A 19,035-nucleotide genomic window follows, 5' to 3' on the forward strand; every position below is an offset into this window, starting at 1 on the left:
GGCTATACCATCGCTTTTACCGCGATATTCGGGCGCTAGCGGTGAGGTTTTAACCCCCGCTAGCGGCCGAAAAAGGGTTAATACCGCCCGCGTTGCGGCAGTATTACAGCGGTATTACCGCGCTTTCCTATTGATTTCAATGGGAAGGCGCGGTATAGGAGTGGTGAACACACCGCTCCTATACCGCGGTAAAGAAGCGGCTAGCAGGACTTTTCAAGCGTTCCTGCTAGCGCGCCGCTTCAGTGTGAAAGCCTTCGGGCTTTCACATTGAAGAGTACAGGGCATGATTTTTCATGCGGTATAGCATCGCTATTTTTAGCGCTGTACCGCATGAAAAACGTCCCAATGTGAAAGGGGCCTTACACAAAAACAGGTAATGAAAACTTTTGGTTGAAAAAAAATAAATATGGGCTAACTTTACTGTTTAGCCCAAAAGCGCCTGAAAAATCGGCTTAACATATCGGCCCAAAAAAATCGGCATCTTAAATCGGCTATCGGCCGCCGTGATTTCTAAATATCGGCATCGGTATCGGCCAGAGAAAAACCCATATCGGTCTACCTCTAATTATTAATTCTAGATGTTCCTTTTAGCATAGCAAATCCTCCCTTTTTGAGTTCAGGTTCACTTTAAGGAAGATGTAGCTTTATAACTAGAACGACTGGTAAATAACCCCCCGATCTAAGAACATTAAAGAAAAATTGATTGGCCACAACAAACACTGACAAAACAGCTGGTTCTGTCTGTGATATTTATGGACAGATTTAAATCGGTTTATTGTTTTGCCATTTATACGGCCTTGTTTACAACCTAACACAGTAAAATACAATTACATTTATAGTATATATAAAAACAAAGGTAATATGGTACATTGACTTAGAATTGCATGTAGATGCAATGGTTTCTTCATACAGTAAATCCACAGCCTTCTTGTACCACATACTAGTGATGCTTGTGTTATTGCCCTTAGAAGAATGATAGAATATAATGGTAAGTCTGACATTCTCAGAAGCTGCAGTATCTAAGAAGGCTGCCGGTATCCTATGGGGTTGCACAGAGGTGAAGCTTAGTACAGTCTGTCGCAGCCTTTACTAATGAGCAGCCCAAGGCACCAGCATCTAATGTAGTCCTGGCTCATCTACTTCATGAATTCACGTAGAGCAGTTTAACTGTTTTTGTACCTATACATAAATCTGCTCAGTTATAACTGCTACATACTGTTCAGGTGCAGTACTAAATCATTAGATAATACTTTTCTTACAATCCAGTAAGGTATCTGGGTATATTGTGACCTTATGACCAATATAATGAAGCAACTGTTACCTTTAGGCTCACAGGGACACCCCTTTGCACCATGCCAGTATGGGGCCCCTGACTGATCACCTGCTGAATCGGATCAGAACGGAAACAGATGTCATATATGTAGCTTCTGTCTCTGTTCCATTTTGCCATTTATTCTGTGATGGAGGAAAAATGAACCCATGTATTCATTATCAGAGGCTGGATGTAAACGGTTGTGTGTCCAACTATTTTGATCTACATCTGGTCGAGTTTGCAGAAGTAGACCTGGACCCAAACGTATTACATTCCGGGCAACAAACCTGAACGGACCCGGATGTAAGATGATATAAACAGACACACATCCTGTTACACCCGGCCGCCCATAGGAAACCATTGCAATTCGTTTCTGGTCTATCTACACATAGGACAAAATGAACTGATGGAACGGTCATATGAAAGAAGCCATGTGCTTTTAGATATTGTTTATTTTAAAATACAGAAGGGAAAAGCAGCAGAAGGCAGGGCTAATGCCCGGTAAACACAATCCGATTATCGGACGAATGATCGTCTGTTTTTTTTTTGCATGCTAATCTCATGTTGAATCTGATGAGTTTACTAAAGTCACGAAAATTCTGATACGACAGAATAAAAATTTGGAAGTGATGTCATATGTTGTAATGCATTTGTATTGCATATTCAATCGACAGCTGTCTTGATTAAACAAAAATCTTACGATCGATTTCGTATCATACGAAAAAAAATTCCATGCATGTCTGATAAGAATAATATTGGATAAACTGTCATGATCGGATTTTTTCATACGATTTTCGGATCGTGAGTACGGAGCTTAAAGCGGGAGTTCACCCATTTATTAAAAAAAAAAATTTCTCCCCTTAGATTCCTGCTCGTTTTGTCTAGGGGAATCGGCTATTTGTATTAAAATATGAGCAGTACTTACCCGTTTTCGAGATGCATCTTCTTCCGTCGCTTCCGGGTATGGGTCTTCGGGAGCGGGCGTTCCTTCTTGATTGACAGTCTTCCGAGAGGCTTCCGACGGTCGCATCCATCGCGTCACTCGTAGCCGAAAGAAGCCGAACGTCGGTGCAGCTCTATACTGCGCCTGCGCACCGACGTTCGGCTTCTTTCGGAAAATCGTGACGCGATGGATGCGACCGTCGGAAGCCTCTCGGAAGACTGTCAATCAAGAAGGAACGCCCATTCCCGCAGCCCATACCCGGAAGCGACGGAGAGGATGCATCTCCTAAACGGGTAAGTACTGCACATATTTTAAAACAAATAGCCGATTCCCCTAGAGAAAACGAGCATCAATCTAAGGGGAAAAAGTGCCCTCTAAGGGTGAACCCCCGCTTTAAGCTCAACGTTTAACCGGTTAACGCCCGCCCACTGTATATATACGTCCTGTTTTTAAAGATGGATATCTCGGTAATGGCAGCAGCTGCTGCCACAACCGAGATATCCATCTCTTCAGTGGGCAGTCCTGTAAACGATAACGGCGGTCTCGCCGCGAGATCGCTGTTATCGGTGGCGGGAGAGGGGCGGAGGCGATCGGGTGCTGCTGCCTGTTGTGTGAGGATGCGAGTGAAGGCAAGATGGCCCCCACCCGTCCTCATAGCATTGCTGGGCGGTAGTGACGTCAAAACGTCAGTCCCGCCCAGGGTCTTAAAGAGACGTTTTTTTTGTTGTCATTTTTTTAAATGACAAAATTTTCATTTTTTTTTTTTTTTTTTTTTTGCATTTAAGTCTAAATATGAGATCTGAGGTCTTTTTGACCCCAGATCTCATATTTAAGAGGACCTGTCATGCTTTTTTCTATTACAAGGGATGTTTACATTCCTTGTAATAGGAATAAAAGTGATACATTTTTTATTTTTAGTTTTTATTTCAGTGTAAAAAATTATAAAATCAATAAAAATAAATAAGAAAACAAACAAAAATTTTTTTTAAAGCGCCCCGTCCTGACGAGCTCGTGTGCAGAGAGTAGCGCCCGCATATGAAAACGGTGTTCAAACCATATAAGTGAGGTATCGCCGCGATCGTTAGAGCGAGAGCAATAATTCTAGCCCTAGACCTACTCTGTAGCTCAAAAAATGCAACCTATAGAATTTTTTAACTGTCGCCTATCGAGATTTTTAAGGGTAAAAGTTTGACGCCATGCCATGAGCGGGCGCAATTTTTAAGCGTGACATGTTGGGTATCATTTTACTCGGCGTAACATTATCTTTCACAATATATAAAAAAATTGGGCCAAATTTATTGTTGTCTTATTTTTTAATTAAAAAAAGTGATTTTTTTCCAAAAAAAAGTGCGCTTGTAAGACCGCTGCGCATATACGGTGTGACAAAAAGTATTGCAATGACGTCATCTTATTCTCTAGGGTGTTAGAAAAAATATATATACAATGTTTGGGGGTTTTAAGTAATTTTCTAGCAAAAAAAACTGTTTTAGTCTTGTAAACGCCGAATATGAAAAACAGGCTTGGGGCTAAGTGGTAAAAAAGAAGGTAAAGATTTGCATACAGCTCCAACTTCTGATATCTTTGAAACAAATTATCCCTTGGCCATAGCATTTTCATTGAAGGCAACCTTTGCCTATGTATTTTTCCCTGGTTTGCTCAGTATGAATTGCCCAAGCCCTGTACACACGCTCGGTTTTCTCGGTGTCACAAACTACGGTGAACGGGAGTGAACCACAACTGCGGTTAGCAAGGATTTCAATGCATGTCTCTATGTGAGATTTCAGTACTAGGCCCCAGGCGTCACTCCAATCAGAGAACAGGAGTTTGGGGGGTCACTACATCATCTCTCTCACATATATGAATGCGTTAAGGGCGGAGGTATTACAACATGCGTCCAACCCCTAGCATTAAAAGATTACAATGCATGTGAAGATTCAAATGCACTTCTGTATGCAAGTGATTATCAGTATCGGACCCCAGGCGTCACTCCAATCAGAGAACAGGAGTTTGGGGGTTCTCCCCATCATATCACTTTAACATAAAGAATGCATTAGGTCACTAAGAGAGCAGGTATGAAATACCTTCAACCCCTAGAATAGAAAAGTTAAGGCGAACATGTTCAGTAACTTAGGGCATGGGCCCATAAACAAGTAACAACTTATGTCAAGCGCGTAGTAATTAAGCAAGGTGTAGGCAACTGGTAGTTGCGTAAGAGAGGCAAATATAGCTCAGGTAATTTGAGAGTGTATGTCCCTTTAAGATACTCCACAACAAGTAGCCAAGAACACAACAGACAATCTCAAACAGTATGCTAGTACTTAGTAAGCCAGAGTTCAATACAGCAACTGATTAGAAGGAATATATGTAGTAAATGATTCTACAGGCACTACAAGTGAAATAATGGCTACTTATCCATTTGCAGAGGATCAGTCCTGTTGTAGTTTAGCAGAAATGGAGTTCCGTAGTTTAGGGATTCTTCTATGGAGGGTCTCCTGGTGGGGGATATCTTGTGGTGTCCGCAGCAACTCTTGTTAGGTTGACAGCGCAGATTCAGGCAAGGAATTGTTTCCCATTAAGGGAGAGTAGTAGGGATCCAGCATGGCATGCTCTTCAGCCTTAGGGACAGATGGTACCTGTAGCTTGGTAGCCAAGACGGCTATGGCCGACAATAATAGAACGCTGTTTCTATGTAAACTGAATACCTTTATAGGCAGGAAACAGGTGCATGGAGAAAACGCAGATGATCCATGGCACACTTCCACATTCCAGGCTGAAACGCACTCGGCGCTGGGCGATGACGTCATCGGGAATCCTGATGGGAAAATAGAGAGCAGGTTCTCTATTTTCCCTAATGGGAAAACTGCGAGGAAGCATACACACGTCCGGTTTTCCCGGCCAAAAGCTCTCCTGGCAGTTTTCCTGCCGGGAAAACCAGTTGTGTGTACGGGGCTTAACTGTATGTTATTTGGTTTCCTAAAGCACCATGTAGCATAGAACACTGTTTAACCTCGTTTCATTCTTTTTGTATTTCAATGTTGCCAATGTTCTCCATCTTCTTTCAGCCACATCCTATCTACATGCACATGTTCGAACGCCATTCCTCTACACCAGCTGATAGTGACAACGATGGATTATACCTGCAAAAAATATGTCTGCCTGTAGTCTCCACCAGAGCAGCATTTGATGGGTTAACAACACAGAAGCACAATTGGGAGACCGTTGTCACCACATAGAAAGTCCCAAAACAAGGACCCTCAAGGCAGGATCACCAGATATTCTTTTGATGAAGATTTAAAAACAGCTTTTGAAATTACATAACGAAGAAAAAGCCTATATAAGATTCTAAATTATGATAAAAGGCAAAACTTTTTTTATTTTTTTGGGATAGTGTGGATAGGGATTAGAACACCTGTCAGGTTTTTATTGCTGTCTGTGTTTGCGTTAGGAACAATCACTGTCTAATTTTATGCTGTTATCACTAAGAGTGAAAGTGAGAGAAAATACAAAATTTTTCGTTGTCACCAGACCTGCAATAGAGAGGAAATCCTGTAAAAGGGGACACTAGTTCTGGTGACCTGGTGAAGGGATTCCTCGCTTGTAGGGGGTTCCCCCTCATTTCCTGTAAAAGGAAGTAAAGGAAAATTTCTCAATGGGACACAGGATAACAAATAACCCTCCTTTACTTTATTCAAAATGAAAAAAAGTTGTAGTCCAAATCAGGGCCATCTTAATAGCATCATGGGCCCCTGGGCAAAGTAAGACACTGGGGCTCCCATCAGACTGCCCTAATTTATGCACCTGATCTCAAGAATTAAAGTATAAATAGTTGATAGAATTAAACATATATTTATTAGTGCTTTTATTGATTGAAAACAATAAGAAAACAGGCCATAAATCAAAGACTAATCAACACAAAGAGCACAGTACAGGAGGGGAGTCAGAAATGCACCCTACATGGGGGGTCAGGAGGGCACAATCCTGAGATCAGGAGGGCACAGTACATGTTTTGGAATGCTGCCCAGTACACAGCCATCCAGAGACAGCTTAGTAAAAATTGTTACTGTCCTTGAAAATCCAGGACAGTTAGCAAGAATTATGTGATGCAAGATTATCATGGGGCCCCCATGCACCTGGGGCCCCTGGGCAATGTTCAGGGGTGCCCGTGCATTAAGAAAGCCCTTGTCCAAATTAGGAGCAAGCAGCTAAGAGTGACAATACTGCTCATCAATGTATAATGTACAGCTATATAGTAAGGTTGAAAAAAAACACAAATCCATCTAGTGCAACCAATAAAATACAGCGAGCATTGTCATCCTAGAACAAGAAATGTGTTACAGCCAGAAAATAAAGGGAAATACATCTTGGCACTGGCAGCTACCACATCTAAGGAGTGCTAAGCTGGCATTAATTACATTTTTGTTCTTGGGTTTAGATACACTTTAATTTACAGGTCATTCGTATTTTTTACCTAAAGTATAAATCTGACAGCACCACCTAGCAAGTCAGCGTTTTGTAATACATTTTCTTGGGCTGCCTGTGACATTTCCTTCTAACAGTTTCCTTTCAGTGTGATATTTTTTTCCTTTGCAGACTGGTCATTTTACGATTGCTGCTGTCAGCATGTCAAGGCGTTCCATCAAAAGCGATGTGGCAGGCTCCATGCACTGCTGACATCAATGGGAGCAGCCTTCCCTTCAGGGCTAGCTCAGACCTTCACAGATAAGGCTGCAGAGTAGTAACATGGCTTGTTTCCTAGGGATTTCAGCTATAGTAAACGCTGCTCACATTTCTCGCTTGAAACACAGAATATTTACACATGTGTTGCTATTTTTTATTTTTTTTGTCTGGCTTTTACTGAACAAGAATTCTGGAAAGGCCTAATATGAACGTCACCCAATGACTGCTGTGTCTCCCATTTGCGCTCTGACCTAATTCATACATAGTATTCTTTCTCATTAACCAAATTGAAATGGTAATTTGCAGAGCTACTTAGTGTCAGAGCTTTTAAGGCCATGTGGTCTGTAGCATTCTGGGAGAGTTTGGTGGAGTCTGACCCATTAGCCTGATCAAAAAGGCCCAGTAAATTTTTCCCTTGTCGATATTCGAGTCCTTCAACCTGTTATTTATAATGTGTTGTTTCTTGGTTAGAAAAAAAAAGCTGATAGGGCTGCATTCTGTCGTAATCCAACATCTTTTTTTCTTGCTCACTCATCTACAATGAAGGGGAAGTCTGCCAAAGTCAGCAAGACTACAGACTGCTGCAGCTTTGGCAGGGTGTTCAGAGCTTATTATCCAGGAAACGCCTGTGGCTGGTGAGAAGATGGTGGGAAGACACTGCGGTGGGCGGTGGTAAGAGGGCAATAGGGAGTTCGGCAATGTACAGAAGGATGTCTGGCCATTACCGTGCCCACACATATATTACTTGCAGATTTATTTAGAATGAGTGAGTTTATTTGTAAAACACAGATTGCCATTTATAGTATAACTAAAGGTAAAACTTTTTGTTGAGTTATGGATAGAGTGGAGAGGGATTAGAACCCCTCTCAGGTCCCTATTGCTTTGTCTGTGAAAGGTTTAGTTCCTTCATTGCAGTGATGTATTAGCAAGTCACAGCCCACCTTTGCCAAAAGTTAGACCTACCTTGATATAAGTGGGCTGTAACTCGTCAAAATTTAGCTGCGATAAAGCGGCCAAACTCCTATGAAAGTCCTTTGAGTGCCTAATATATTGGCAGATATTGATGCAACTCAGCTGCCTTGGACTGACTACATTTAGTATATGGCTTTGCTGTAACTAGCTGAGCAGCAATTTACATTTTAGGTCTGATCGGGTATATCCACAACCTGATGGCTGATTGCTTCTGCCTCTGGAAGAATGTTCTAGAAATAGTGTGGGAGGATCAGTCACTGGATAATAAATAGTTATATGACCTTAGCCAATCTATGGGAGGCTAGCCCAGAAGCTGTGGCTGGGGAGAAGATAAATGTTTGCAAGGATCTGATCAGCTCTCTCTTACCTTGGGGCTTTACCTCTGGGAGCATGTGTGTGTCAGACAAACCCTGCTAGTAGGCCTCAGGATGTGCTAGGACTGAGGGCGAGAAGGAAGCTGGGCTTAAAGGGTCACTAAAGGAATTTTTTTTAAGCTAAATAGCTTCCTTTGCCTTACTGCAGTCCTGGTTTCATGTCCTCATTGCTCGTTTTTGCTCTGATGTTGCTGTAAAACTGCTCTGTTGTGGACACTTCCTGGTTGTCTGGCTCCGTATGAAAAAAGTCATGGGAGAGTTTAGTTTCGTTTTCCTAGCCATGACTCTCTATGGCACTGTCCAGCACAGAGGCATAAAATAACATGCAAAGACTAAACTACTTTCAGTTTCGTTTTTGCATCTAAGGCCCGGTACACACGAGCAAACATGTACGATGAAAGCGGTCCGTCGGACCGTTTTCACCGTACATGCCTGCCAGAGGGCTTCTGTACGATGGTTGTACAAACCAACGTACAGAAGTCCGCGCGTAAACACTACGTGGGGAGTGTCCGCGTCGTCGCCGCGACGATGATGCGGCGACGTGGGCGGGCCTGCCATTTAAAGACTTCCACGCATGCGTCAAAGTCATTCGACGCATGCGAGGGACGGCGGGCGCTCGGACATGTACGGTAGGTCTGTACTGACGACCGTACATGTCCGAGCGGGCAGGATTCCAGCGGACGGTTTTAAAACACGTCCAGGAATATTTGTCTGCTGGGAAAAGGCCCGGCGGGCAAATGTTTGCTGGAATTCGGCCCGCTCGCGCCTACACACGACCGAACATGTATGCTGAAACTGGCCCGCGGACCAGTTTCAGCATACATGTTTGGTCGTGTGTACGGGGCCTTAGAGGCACATTATATGATTGATTTTTATCTATTTTTAATCGTTTTTAAAAGGAATCAGTTAACTATTATGTCTCTATACCCTGTAAACAGTCATTTCAGCAAAAAAATGTTTTTCCTTTAGTGATCCTTTAAGAATATATACAGTATATATATATATATATATATATATATATATATATATATGTAACACTACCCCCGAAGGAGCTGCTGGTTTGTTTTGGGTGGCATTTTACCTCTGTATCTCCTAGGGTACTTGATGAGAGTTGTAGTAAATGGAATGTCCACACAACAGGTGTCTTTTCTGTGCTTTTATTACCCAACAGGGTGAAATATTAGAACTTGGTGAAGAGTGAAGAAATAGCAGAAATGGAGAACGACAGATTCAGGTGTAATCAGATAGGGAAACAGTCCTGCTTCCAACGACAACTTTTACTTTGCCACTCTAGCCAGAGTGGGTACAGCGCATCTCGACAGGCCTCTCTCACCAGCCTGGCAGCCAGAATGTCACTCAAACTTGGGGTTAAGTCTCTGCCACAGGCCCCCCAATGGTTAAAAAAAATGGCGGTACGGAATCATCTTTAGTAAATTCAACACCCGCCAGCCAAATGATTTTTTTAAGTTAAACCGCTGGTGATTGGTTGTTAGGACACAGGGTGGTCCAAAGCAACTAATCACCAGCTTGCTAATATGAAAATTGACTCTGCCAGCTCCCGTCCTCTGTCCCAAACTGTGCTGTCTCCACTGTGGAAAAAGGTAAGACACTGCTATGGGAGGAAAGGGGGGCCAGAGGTTACTGCTATAGGTGAGGGGGGGGCAGAGGACACCAGTGTGTGTGTGTGGGGGGGGGGTGAAGTGAAGGGGCAGAGGACACTGTTATGGGCAGAGTTACCCCCCTAGCAGTGTCCTCTACCACCCTTCACATCACCCCCCTGAACCCTGCATTCTGAGCGCAACGCACTCCCGATTCCTGCATTCTGTGCATAAAGCGCACTCCTGAACTCTGCATTCTGAGTGTAAAACTCACTCCTGATCCCTGCATTCTGAGCATAAAACGCACTCCTAAACTCTGCATTTTGAGCGTAATACACTCCTTAACCCTTTATTCTTGATTCATGATCACTGCATTCTGAGTGTAATGCACTAGTAAACCTTTCATTCTCTGCAGAGTGCACACCTTTTTACTTCATTAGTGTTGTTCAAGTAGATCTCCATCTCTCAAAGGTTGCCTACCCCTGCTGTATAGGGTGTAAGAGCTGTAATGGAAACAATGGTTATAGGACTCTTTTCCCTGATGCAAGTGCCTCTGCATGAAGGACTATGACTCCAACAAACCTTCCTAACAGTAAATTAACTAATTATTTTCAAATCAAGCCTCCACAATGAAATACAGCATAGTTACAGTTCATTGTCTGCTGCTAATCCACATAATCCTTCTAGGCGCAGACTTAGGATAAAAGTGACCAGTTATATGAACTCAGTACTGTAATCAACCAAAGCTTACAACCATACCAACCTATCATTTACAGTATATGAAGAGGAAATGTATTCTTCTAGTTTTAGAGCATATTTTTATAATTTGGGTGGAGATCTTCATGGTATTTTTATATTTGTTCTAAAGCTGATTTCATCGCAGATGAGTGGTTGACATGTGACAGATAAACAGTGCTAAGAGCTATAAAATACAGGGAGAGTAGAAGGAAGGAAGGAAGGAAGTTGGACACAAGAATTCTGCATTATTTGGGATGTGTAACAATCTTGCAGCATAAACCTGAATGCTGGTTTTTTTTCTTCCTGCTTGTATTTTAGATTTAACTTTACAAGTCTGTAGGAAGTGTTGAGTTTTAATTGATAACATTTTTAACATGTCTAAAATAAGTATTATATAATAACAACATGTAGAATTTCTAACAAATAAACCCAATTGGTTAGAAAGCTTGTATCTTTAATAGCTTAAAGTGATATTAAAGGCAAACAAAAAAAAAACATGTCATACTTACCTGTTTTTTTGCAGTGATTTTGCACTAAGCAGCCCCAATACTCCTCTTCAATGACAAAAGCTCCCAGGGGACATTGCGGCATCGAGGAAGTAATGGAAAACCCGCACACTACCTGACGAATCCATATACAGGAAGCGGCCAGTAACATAAAGGATTACTAAGGTTCGCCTGCCCCTGACAGTGACTCGAGCTGGGCATCACCACTTAGTGAAGGATTGGCTCGGGCGGCTCGGCTGCTCACAGCTGCTCTAGTCCTGCAAAGGGAACTGAGTTACTGCTGTAAAAAAAGTGCAGGAACTCCGTTCCCACACATTCCCGCAGGACTTGAGCCCTGAGTTTATTGCATTGGTTTCAAATATATAGTTACTCTGTATGTCCAACAACCAGAGATGCAACAATGGTTACTAAAATGATTGCAGAAAAATAAGAGCCCAATGAAATAAGCGCAAAAGAGTGCAATAACACATGGTTCAATGAGGTCACTGTTTTAGCGGCACATTATCATCAATACAGAATAAAACAATATTATCCATCTTTCACATCCATTTTATAGGTATGCTAAATGCTATCTTATGCTGGCTATAAATTTAAGGGAACGTATGGGATGAATAAAAATCAAACCTTCATACTGTAACTATACGATGCAGCTGCCCCATGCCGGCTATAAGACCGAGAACTAAGTGACCACTGATTGCTCAGTTTTTGGTCTGTTCAGGGCTGAGAGCAGCAGTCAGTCAACGCTCTCTGTTCTGTCAACACTCACTAGAGCATTGGGCAGGGGATGTGGCGGGCACGACTGGCTCTAGCTCTGGCTCTCAGCCAAGCATTGAAAGGTGGCAAATAGGTGGATCCTCCTGACAATATTATCAAGATCCTTTCGCTGCCACATCAGCTGACTTTGGGCAATAGCCTGCTATCATCTAACTCTGGGTCACAGGAGAATGAAAATAAGTGTACTCCGGACCGGTGATGCCTACGAGAAGTATAAAAGCTTTGGCCATACTCCTCTGTTTAGAAGCTGGTCAGATTTTGCCTGTTTGTACTAATGTACTCTTAAGCCCTTTTTAGGTGTGGTTCTGTGAAGAGGGAAGGATACAAAGTAGGAAGTGGGATTATCATTAACACCAATTTATCAGAAGAATAAAAAAAATAGCAATAGAGGCATGTTACTGATTGCTCCTTCCCATCTTCATAGTCACAGACGATAATTTTAAATCTTATGAAAAATATCTGGACTTGGAAACTATTACCTCATATCTGTACAAGACAACAAAGATTTTCAAAGTAAAATCTGGGGACACCCAGATGGCTATTCTTAACCACACCCACAAAAGCATGCCCCTATTTGTAGTCACACCCACAAAAGCATGCCCCCCATTTGTTTAATCTCTGTGTATTATCTGAGGTTGTTCACTTCACTGGGTACATGTGAGGGGTTACAACCACTTTAATATGCCCCCAAACAATTCACAGACTTTTGGAGCAAGAGGTAGAAATGTGAGGTATAAAGACAAAATAAACAGATTTTAAATAAGTGGCACTAATATATGCATGCAAAATAGTTAGGAAGGATGGCTAGAAGGTATCTATGTATCAGGTATCATGGTGTCAGTCGTTAAGAAGAAAAATGTGCTTGCAAAGTGCACCTTCTAATGCACAATGTGGCACACATAACTCCACCCGCTGAGCACGTAGATGCTTCAATATAATGGCAGGACATTACTAATAATCAGACTAATTTTTTTATGCTCACATTGAAAAGAAAGAGAGTGTGTAAAAAAGCAGTAAATACCCTACTCTCAGCCTGATTGCCTGAGACATTGACTGTAAAGAGGAGTCCAAGAAAAATTAATCAGTAAACTGGTAAGGGTACCCAGTGAACATACAGAAATTCAGACACAAACTATCATTTACTTAGGGATTTATCTGCAGGAGATCACTGGATGGATAAGGGTCCTATGAGCATCCTGCTGTCATAATACATGGCAAAATGGCAGTACACCCCTTCTTCCCATACACTCAATAAAGAGTGACATCTAGATGTCACTTCCACCCCTTCTTCCCGTACACTCAATAAAGAGTGACATCTAAATGTCACTTCCACCCCTTCTTCCCGTACACTCAATAAAGAGTGACATCTATACGTCACTTCCACCCCTTCTTCCCGTACACGCAGTAAAGAGTGACATCTAGACATCACTTCCACCCCTTGTTCCCGTACACTCAATAAAGAGTGACATCTATACGTCACTTCCACCCCTTCTTCCCGTACACTCAGTAAAGAGTGACATCTAGACATCACTTCCACCCCTTGTTCCCGTACACTCAATAAAGAGTGACATCTATACGTCACTTCCACCCCTTCTTCCCGTACACTCAGTAAAGAGTGACATCTAGACGTCACTTCCACCCCTTCTTCCCATACACTCAGTAAAGAGTGACATCTAGACGTCACTTCCACCCCTTCTTCCCGTACACTCAGTAAAGAATGACATCTAGACGTCACTTCCACCCCCTCTTCCCGTACACAAAGTAAAGAATGACATCTAGACGTCACTTCCAGCACTATAGCGTGAATGTACCCAAAATTCAGTAGAGTCTGTCGGGCCACTGGGGACATTGCCAGGACTTGCTTGCAGGAGCAGACCCCCTCAAAACCGGAACTGTCCCCAGCAAACAGTGACGGATAATAACTTTAGTCTGCGGGTAACTTTAAGCAAACCTGTTCTTTTCCCTTTCAGGGCAAAGCAGCCATTTTGCTTTAATTCCCCCATCCACAGCAACATTCAATTCCATTTGATTGCCCACTACTCCTGCTGGGAGCCAAATGGGATAATCTGTACTTCAGTTACAACGGAACACGTAACAGTGTTGGGCCAATCAGTGCTGTCACATGGAGAGCATGTGTAAACTATGACTTTCTCAACTTTCCTTTTCTGGCTAAAGAAAACATAAATGGCATTAAAAAAAAGTGTTGCATATGTGTCTGCGGAGGTCTGCATTAAAGTGCCCCTTTTGATGTTTCCTGTATAGACAAAGCATATATTTACGTTAACCCACAAGGAAGCCTTTTGTATGTGCTGAAAGTGAACATAACTATTTTTTTGTTGAAAAATTGCTGCCTAAAGGTTTTGTGGGGCTGACAAACGTTTATTTTTAAGAAATAAAGGGTGGAGAACTATGTTTGGATTTATCAAAAGGGCCTTTGGCTGTTAGTTACAGTTCTGGTGGGAAAATGTTTATGAAGCCTTGATTGCACTCCAAACTGAAATGCAGACCAAGAGGGTTGCAAAGCTAAGTCAGGAGGTCCACGTGTTGGGCATCATTGCCAATGCCCTAAATACAAATACATGAATAATTATCTACAGCCACGGCACCTCAGTGCCTGTAGTTCCTTGTACTTCAATATCCTTCAGATAGCCAGAAGCTGCCTGCTCTACTTCACGCATAAAAGTTACACTAACGAAATGATTTTGATCTTTAAACCTCAAGTAGAAGGTTACCTGCTGCTGTCTGCATGTATCCTGCGAGCGTACACAGCCGTCTTTCACACAATCCACTGGGAAGAAACAAGGTCACGATGGCTAGCAGACAGCTCATAACCAGAAGAGCACAACCTCCAGAACACAGCACGGCACTTGTCTGGAATCACATAAAAAAATGGCTCTGTCAGTTAATTATACACAAAGGCTTAAACACAACAGGGAGAATATGTCAAGTTATACTTATAAGGCAACCTATCATCAAAGAATTGTACCTATAATATGTAGTGCGATATAAGGCCTAAACCAATCATGGACAACATGCAGCTATCAAGGAACTGTAATTCCCACCATGCCTTGCCAATCATCTGACTTGAATGCAATAGAAAATCTATGGAAAGTACTAAAGTTCAGCGTTCATAGAAGAGGCCCATGGAACCTTCAAGATTTGAAGACTGTTTGTGTGGAAGATTGGCCCAAAATCACACCTCCTGAGCAATGCATGCGACTAGTTTCTCCATACAGGAGGTGTCTGAAAGCTGTCCTTACCAACAAAGGATTTTGTACCAAGTATTAAATACATTTCAGTTAGTTCAATACTTTATCCCTGTGTCATTCCATTTTATTACACATAACTTAATTTTTGAACTTATTTGTTTTGGTTTCTTTGCATGTATGGATTGCATGGGTTGTTACCGACATGTGAAAATGTAATGTCAATAGCACCTTAAAGCGGAGATCCACCCAAAAATGTAACTTCTCTTTTCGAAACCCTCCTTCCCTCCGGTGTCACATTTGACACCTTTCAGGGGAGCAGATACCTGTGTAATACAGGGATTTTGCTCCCACTTCTGGGCATAGATACCGGAGCCACCCGTGGGTATCTACGCCACTCCCCCCCTCCCGCCCCCGGTTTCTTCTGGGAGACACACAGGTCCCAGAAGACAGCATGGACCAGTGGGAACTCGCAGCGCAAGTCGCACATGCACAGTAGGGGACCAGGAAGTGAAGCTGCAAGGCTTCACTTTCTTATTCACTTACGGAAGATAGCGGCACCAGCACCCGAGGGAGAGATCGGCTTTGGGTGCCGACATCGCAGGCGCCCAGGACAGGTAAGTGTCCTTTTTTTAAAAGTCAGCAGCTGCAGTATTTGTATCTGACTTTAAAAAAAAAAAATCGTCCGACCTCCGCTTTAAACATTTATTTACCTAGAAAACCTGTGACGTGTTCAGTACTTATTTTACCCGCTGCATTTGAAATAAAGCTGACAGTGAATGGTCTGTAGTAACATATAAACCATTTATTACACTGATATTGTAAATATGTGAATAGAAACAACATTTTCAAACAATGTGATGAGACTCTGGACCAACAAGTGGACAAGGTCCATTATCAGCACAAGTGTCAATGGTTTACCCTCCATGCTACAGGGCTCTGTCACCAGTGCTCTGATTTAAAATGTCTCCAAAGAAAAAGTGAACAGTGGTTTCCTGCCTCCTGAGGTTTGAAATGCACTCAGAAGAAAATAACCAGCATACCTCCTAAACACACTTGGTAGTATCAGGTATCACAACCAATAAAAAAATGTAATCAGCATAAATACTAATATTCCCAGTTGGAGTTGATTCCTGGCAACTCCACTACACAGCCATTGAGCTATAAATACCTTCTTGTTTTCTCCTTTTGAGATATCTATCCAGGTGGGTATACCACGGTTCATAAAACCAGGGCAGAGCCCTGATAAAGGGGGATTACTTTGTTTCCATTATCCTATTGATTCCTAAAACGCTAGTACGTACACTAGTGTCCTGCGATTTAAAAAAATAGGACAACATACAGAATTTTTGGCATATAAGCAGGTCCAGTTACCGGTAACTGAATAAAACCTGCAAAAACACTAAAGCCTCGAACACACGCGCGGTTTTCTCAGCAAGAACCAGCAAGAAAACTGCTGGCAGAGCTTTCTTGCCGAGTATACCAAGCGTGTGTACGAGGCTTTCAGGTTTCTCGTCAAGAAAACTGCCCAGAATCTCGACGAGAAAAATAGAGAACCTGCTCTCTATTTTCCTCGTCGTGATTCTCGGCAGTGTTTTCCTGTCGAGAAACCCGAGCGTCGGTATACTTACCTGTCGCCGTGGAAGCCCGCTCATGCTCGAAATGACTTAGACGCATGCATGGTAGCTTCCAAGGGCAGTGTAGGGTGCAGCAAGATGGCGGCGATGGGATCGAATTTGACGAGCGTAAGCTGGTCGTACTTGATGACATCACCGCTTTCTTGCCATTCAAAAGAACCGCGGTTCTTTTGAATGGAATGTCTGTACACTCGGCCGGCAAGAGATTCTTGGCAAGAATCTTGTCAGGAAAAACTACGTTTTTTTCCTGACAAGATTCTGGGCCGTGTGTACAGGGCTTAAAATGAAAATGTGAAATGACCTTATCAGATCATGCAGTCAGTGTGTACATTTTGATGAAATCACAAAAGGAGTCACTAAATTAATAGGGAAATTATGTTTTTTGAGGGGTTACTTTTGGCAAACTATGCCTTGTCTTCAATCCCTCCACAGTTAGAGGATTCTATCCAGAATCAGATATTCATCTACCCCTATGCATTCATGCAGTCCAACTCCCCCTGCTCCCTTGTCAGCCGCTGCCCGCCTCTTCTCACATCAGTCTCTTGGCACCTGAGGACCGGAGCTAAGCACAGCATCACAAAATCACTCCGCCAGGGAAGGGCAGTGGGCAGCGGCTGCTTGTCGGAACTAATTGAACAGCCAGAAGCACCCCAACATGTGGAGGAGGGGCGGACCCACAATAGTATGTAAATAGGCCCGAAAATGTATAAAACGGACCATTTCTGCTCTCACCATCAGGTCAACAGAGGGCTAAGGAAAATGTAAATATACACCCTCCTAACCAAGTAGTAGAGGGGGTGTATATAAGAAAGCATTATTTTTTTATTTTGCACAAATAAACTGTAAAGCTGCCTGGGGCCCCCCTGTTTAGCAGCCTGTTGAACCAATATGGGAATTAGTGTGAGTGGGGAAAATCAAGTGGGGCAACAGAGGACAACATTTGGTTTAAATAATGCAGTAAAGGTTTATGATTTTACACCACTGTAGGTATCAAAGAACACTTCAATATGTTAAGTGCAGTTTTATATGTGTATAAGAACTCTAAAATAAATATTTGTAAATGAATGCTAAGACAGTTTCTTATTTTGGATCTATTTTCACTGTAATGAGGCTTTAAACCTCATGCTTAGTCTGCATGTGGCAATGGTGGAACAGAAACACAATGCTCAGTGAAAAAACAAATTATAGAGAATCATCTCTGCTCCCATGAGAATAACAGCTGGCTCTTCCTTCCCATTTGAACTAAAATCCAGAGAACAGCAAATGTGATGATATCAGGATGACACCAAATTGTTTTTTTTTATACAACTGAGCCAGCAGGAAGCCTTGAAAATGTCTTAACAACTTGACCCACACTGTTCAGTGGCAGGCAATTCAGAGGGAATTGCACCGAAAGGGGCAGGAGTTTCTATAGTAACACATGAATGATTGAATAATAAAAGGAATAATAATTATAATACAATGTGCAGCATTCCAGTATTATATAAATCAATTAAAATCAAGCAAATATAAAAAAATATATATATATTTGTTGGAAAGTAATAGCAACACCTAGGCCTCGTACACACGACCGAGGAACTCATCGTAAATAAAACATAATTTTCCTCGACGAGTTCCTTGTCAGGCTTGTGGAGAAACTTGACAAGCTTTCTTTGCGTACACACTGTCAAGACCAAATGACGTACAACACATATGACGGCAGGGGAAGTTCGATTCCAGTGGCACAACCCTTGGGGCTGCTTTTGCTAATCTCATGTTACTGCGTGTTAAGTAAAAGTTTGGTAAGAGACGATTTGCACTTTTCAGACTGTTACAGCGTGACAAATGTGCTATCTCCATTACAAACGCTACTTTTACCGAAGGTGCGCTCCCATCTCATACTTTATTCTGAGCATGCGCGAACGTGTTTCTCGTCGAAAACCAGCCTGACGAGGAACACGACGAGGAAATTGAGACTCCCGTCGAGGAAAAAGAGAACTTATTCTCTTTTTTTCTCGTCAAGTTCCTCGACAGTTTTCTCGATGAAAAACATATACACAACCGTTTTCCTCTGCAAAAATGCTCTGCCACCAAGTTTCTTGATGGATTCTGTTAAGGAAAACGGTCGTGTATACGAGGCCTTAGGCACTTAAATTGTTTAAAGTGGCTATAAACCCAAAACCTTTTTTAAGTTGTGTGTAGAGCATTGAGAGGGGGTGTTAAAACCCCTCCAGGCAATTTTTTTTTTGTTTTGTAGATTTTTTTATCTCTCTGCCCTGGAAATGCAAAAGGAAATGTGGGTAAATCTCTCTAAAGTAA

The 19,035-nt window shown here is 42.3% G+C and overlaps 1 protein-coding gene across 1 annotated transcript in view; it reads right to left on the bottom strand.

Annotated features, from left to right (window-relative positions):
• Window positions 1–19,035, bottom strand: part of LOC120927755 (transmembrane protein 211-like) — a 262,250-nt gene that overhangs the window by 127,997 nt on the left and 115,218 nt on the right. Inside the window, exon 2 of the mRNA XM_040338650.1 lies at window positions 14,627–14,765. Coding sequence (XP_040194584.1) covers window positions 14,627–14,765 — 139 coding nt within the window. The remainder of the gene's footprint in view (window positions 1–14,626; window positions 14,766–19,035) is intronic.

Source organism: Rana temporaria, chromosome 2 (assembly GCF_905171775.1).
Source record: "Rana temporaria chromosome 2, aRanTem1.1, whole genome shotgun sequence".
Taxonomy (NCBI): domain Eukaryota; kingdom Metazoa; phylum Chordata; class Amphibia; order Anura; family Ranidae; genus Rana; species Rana temporaria.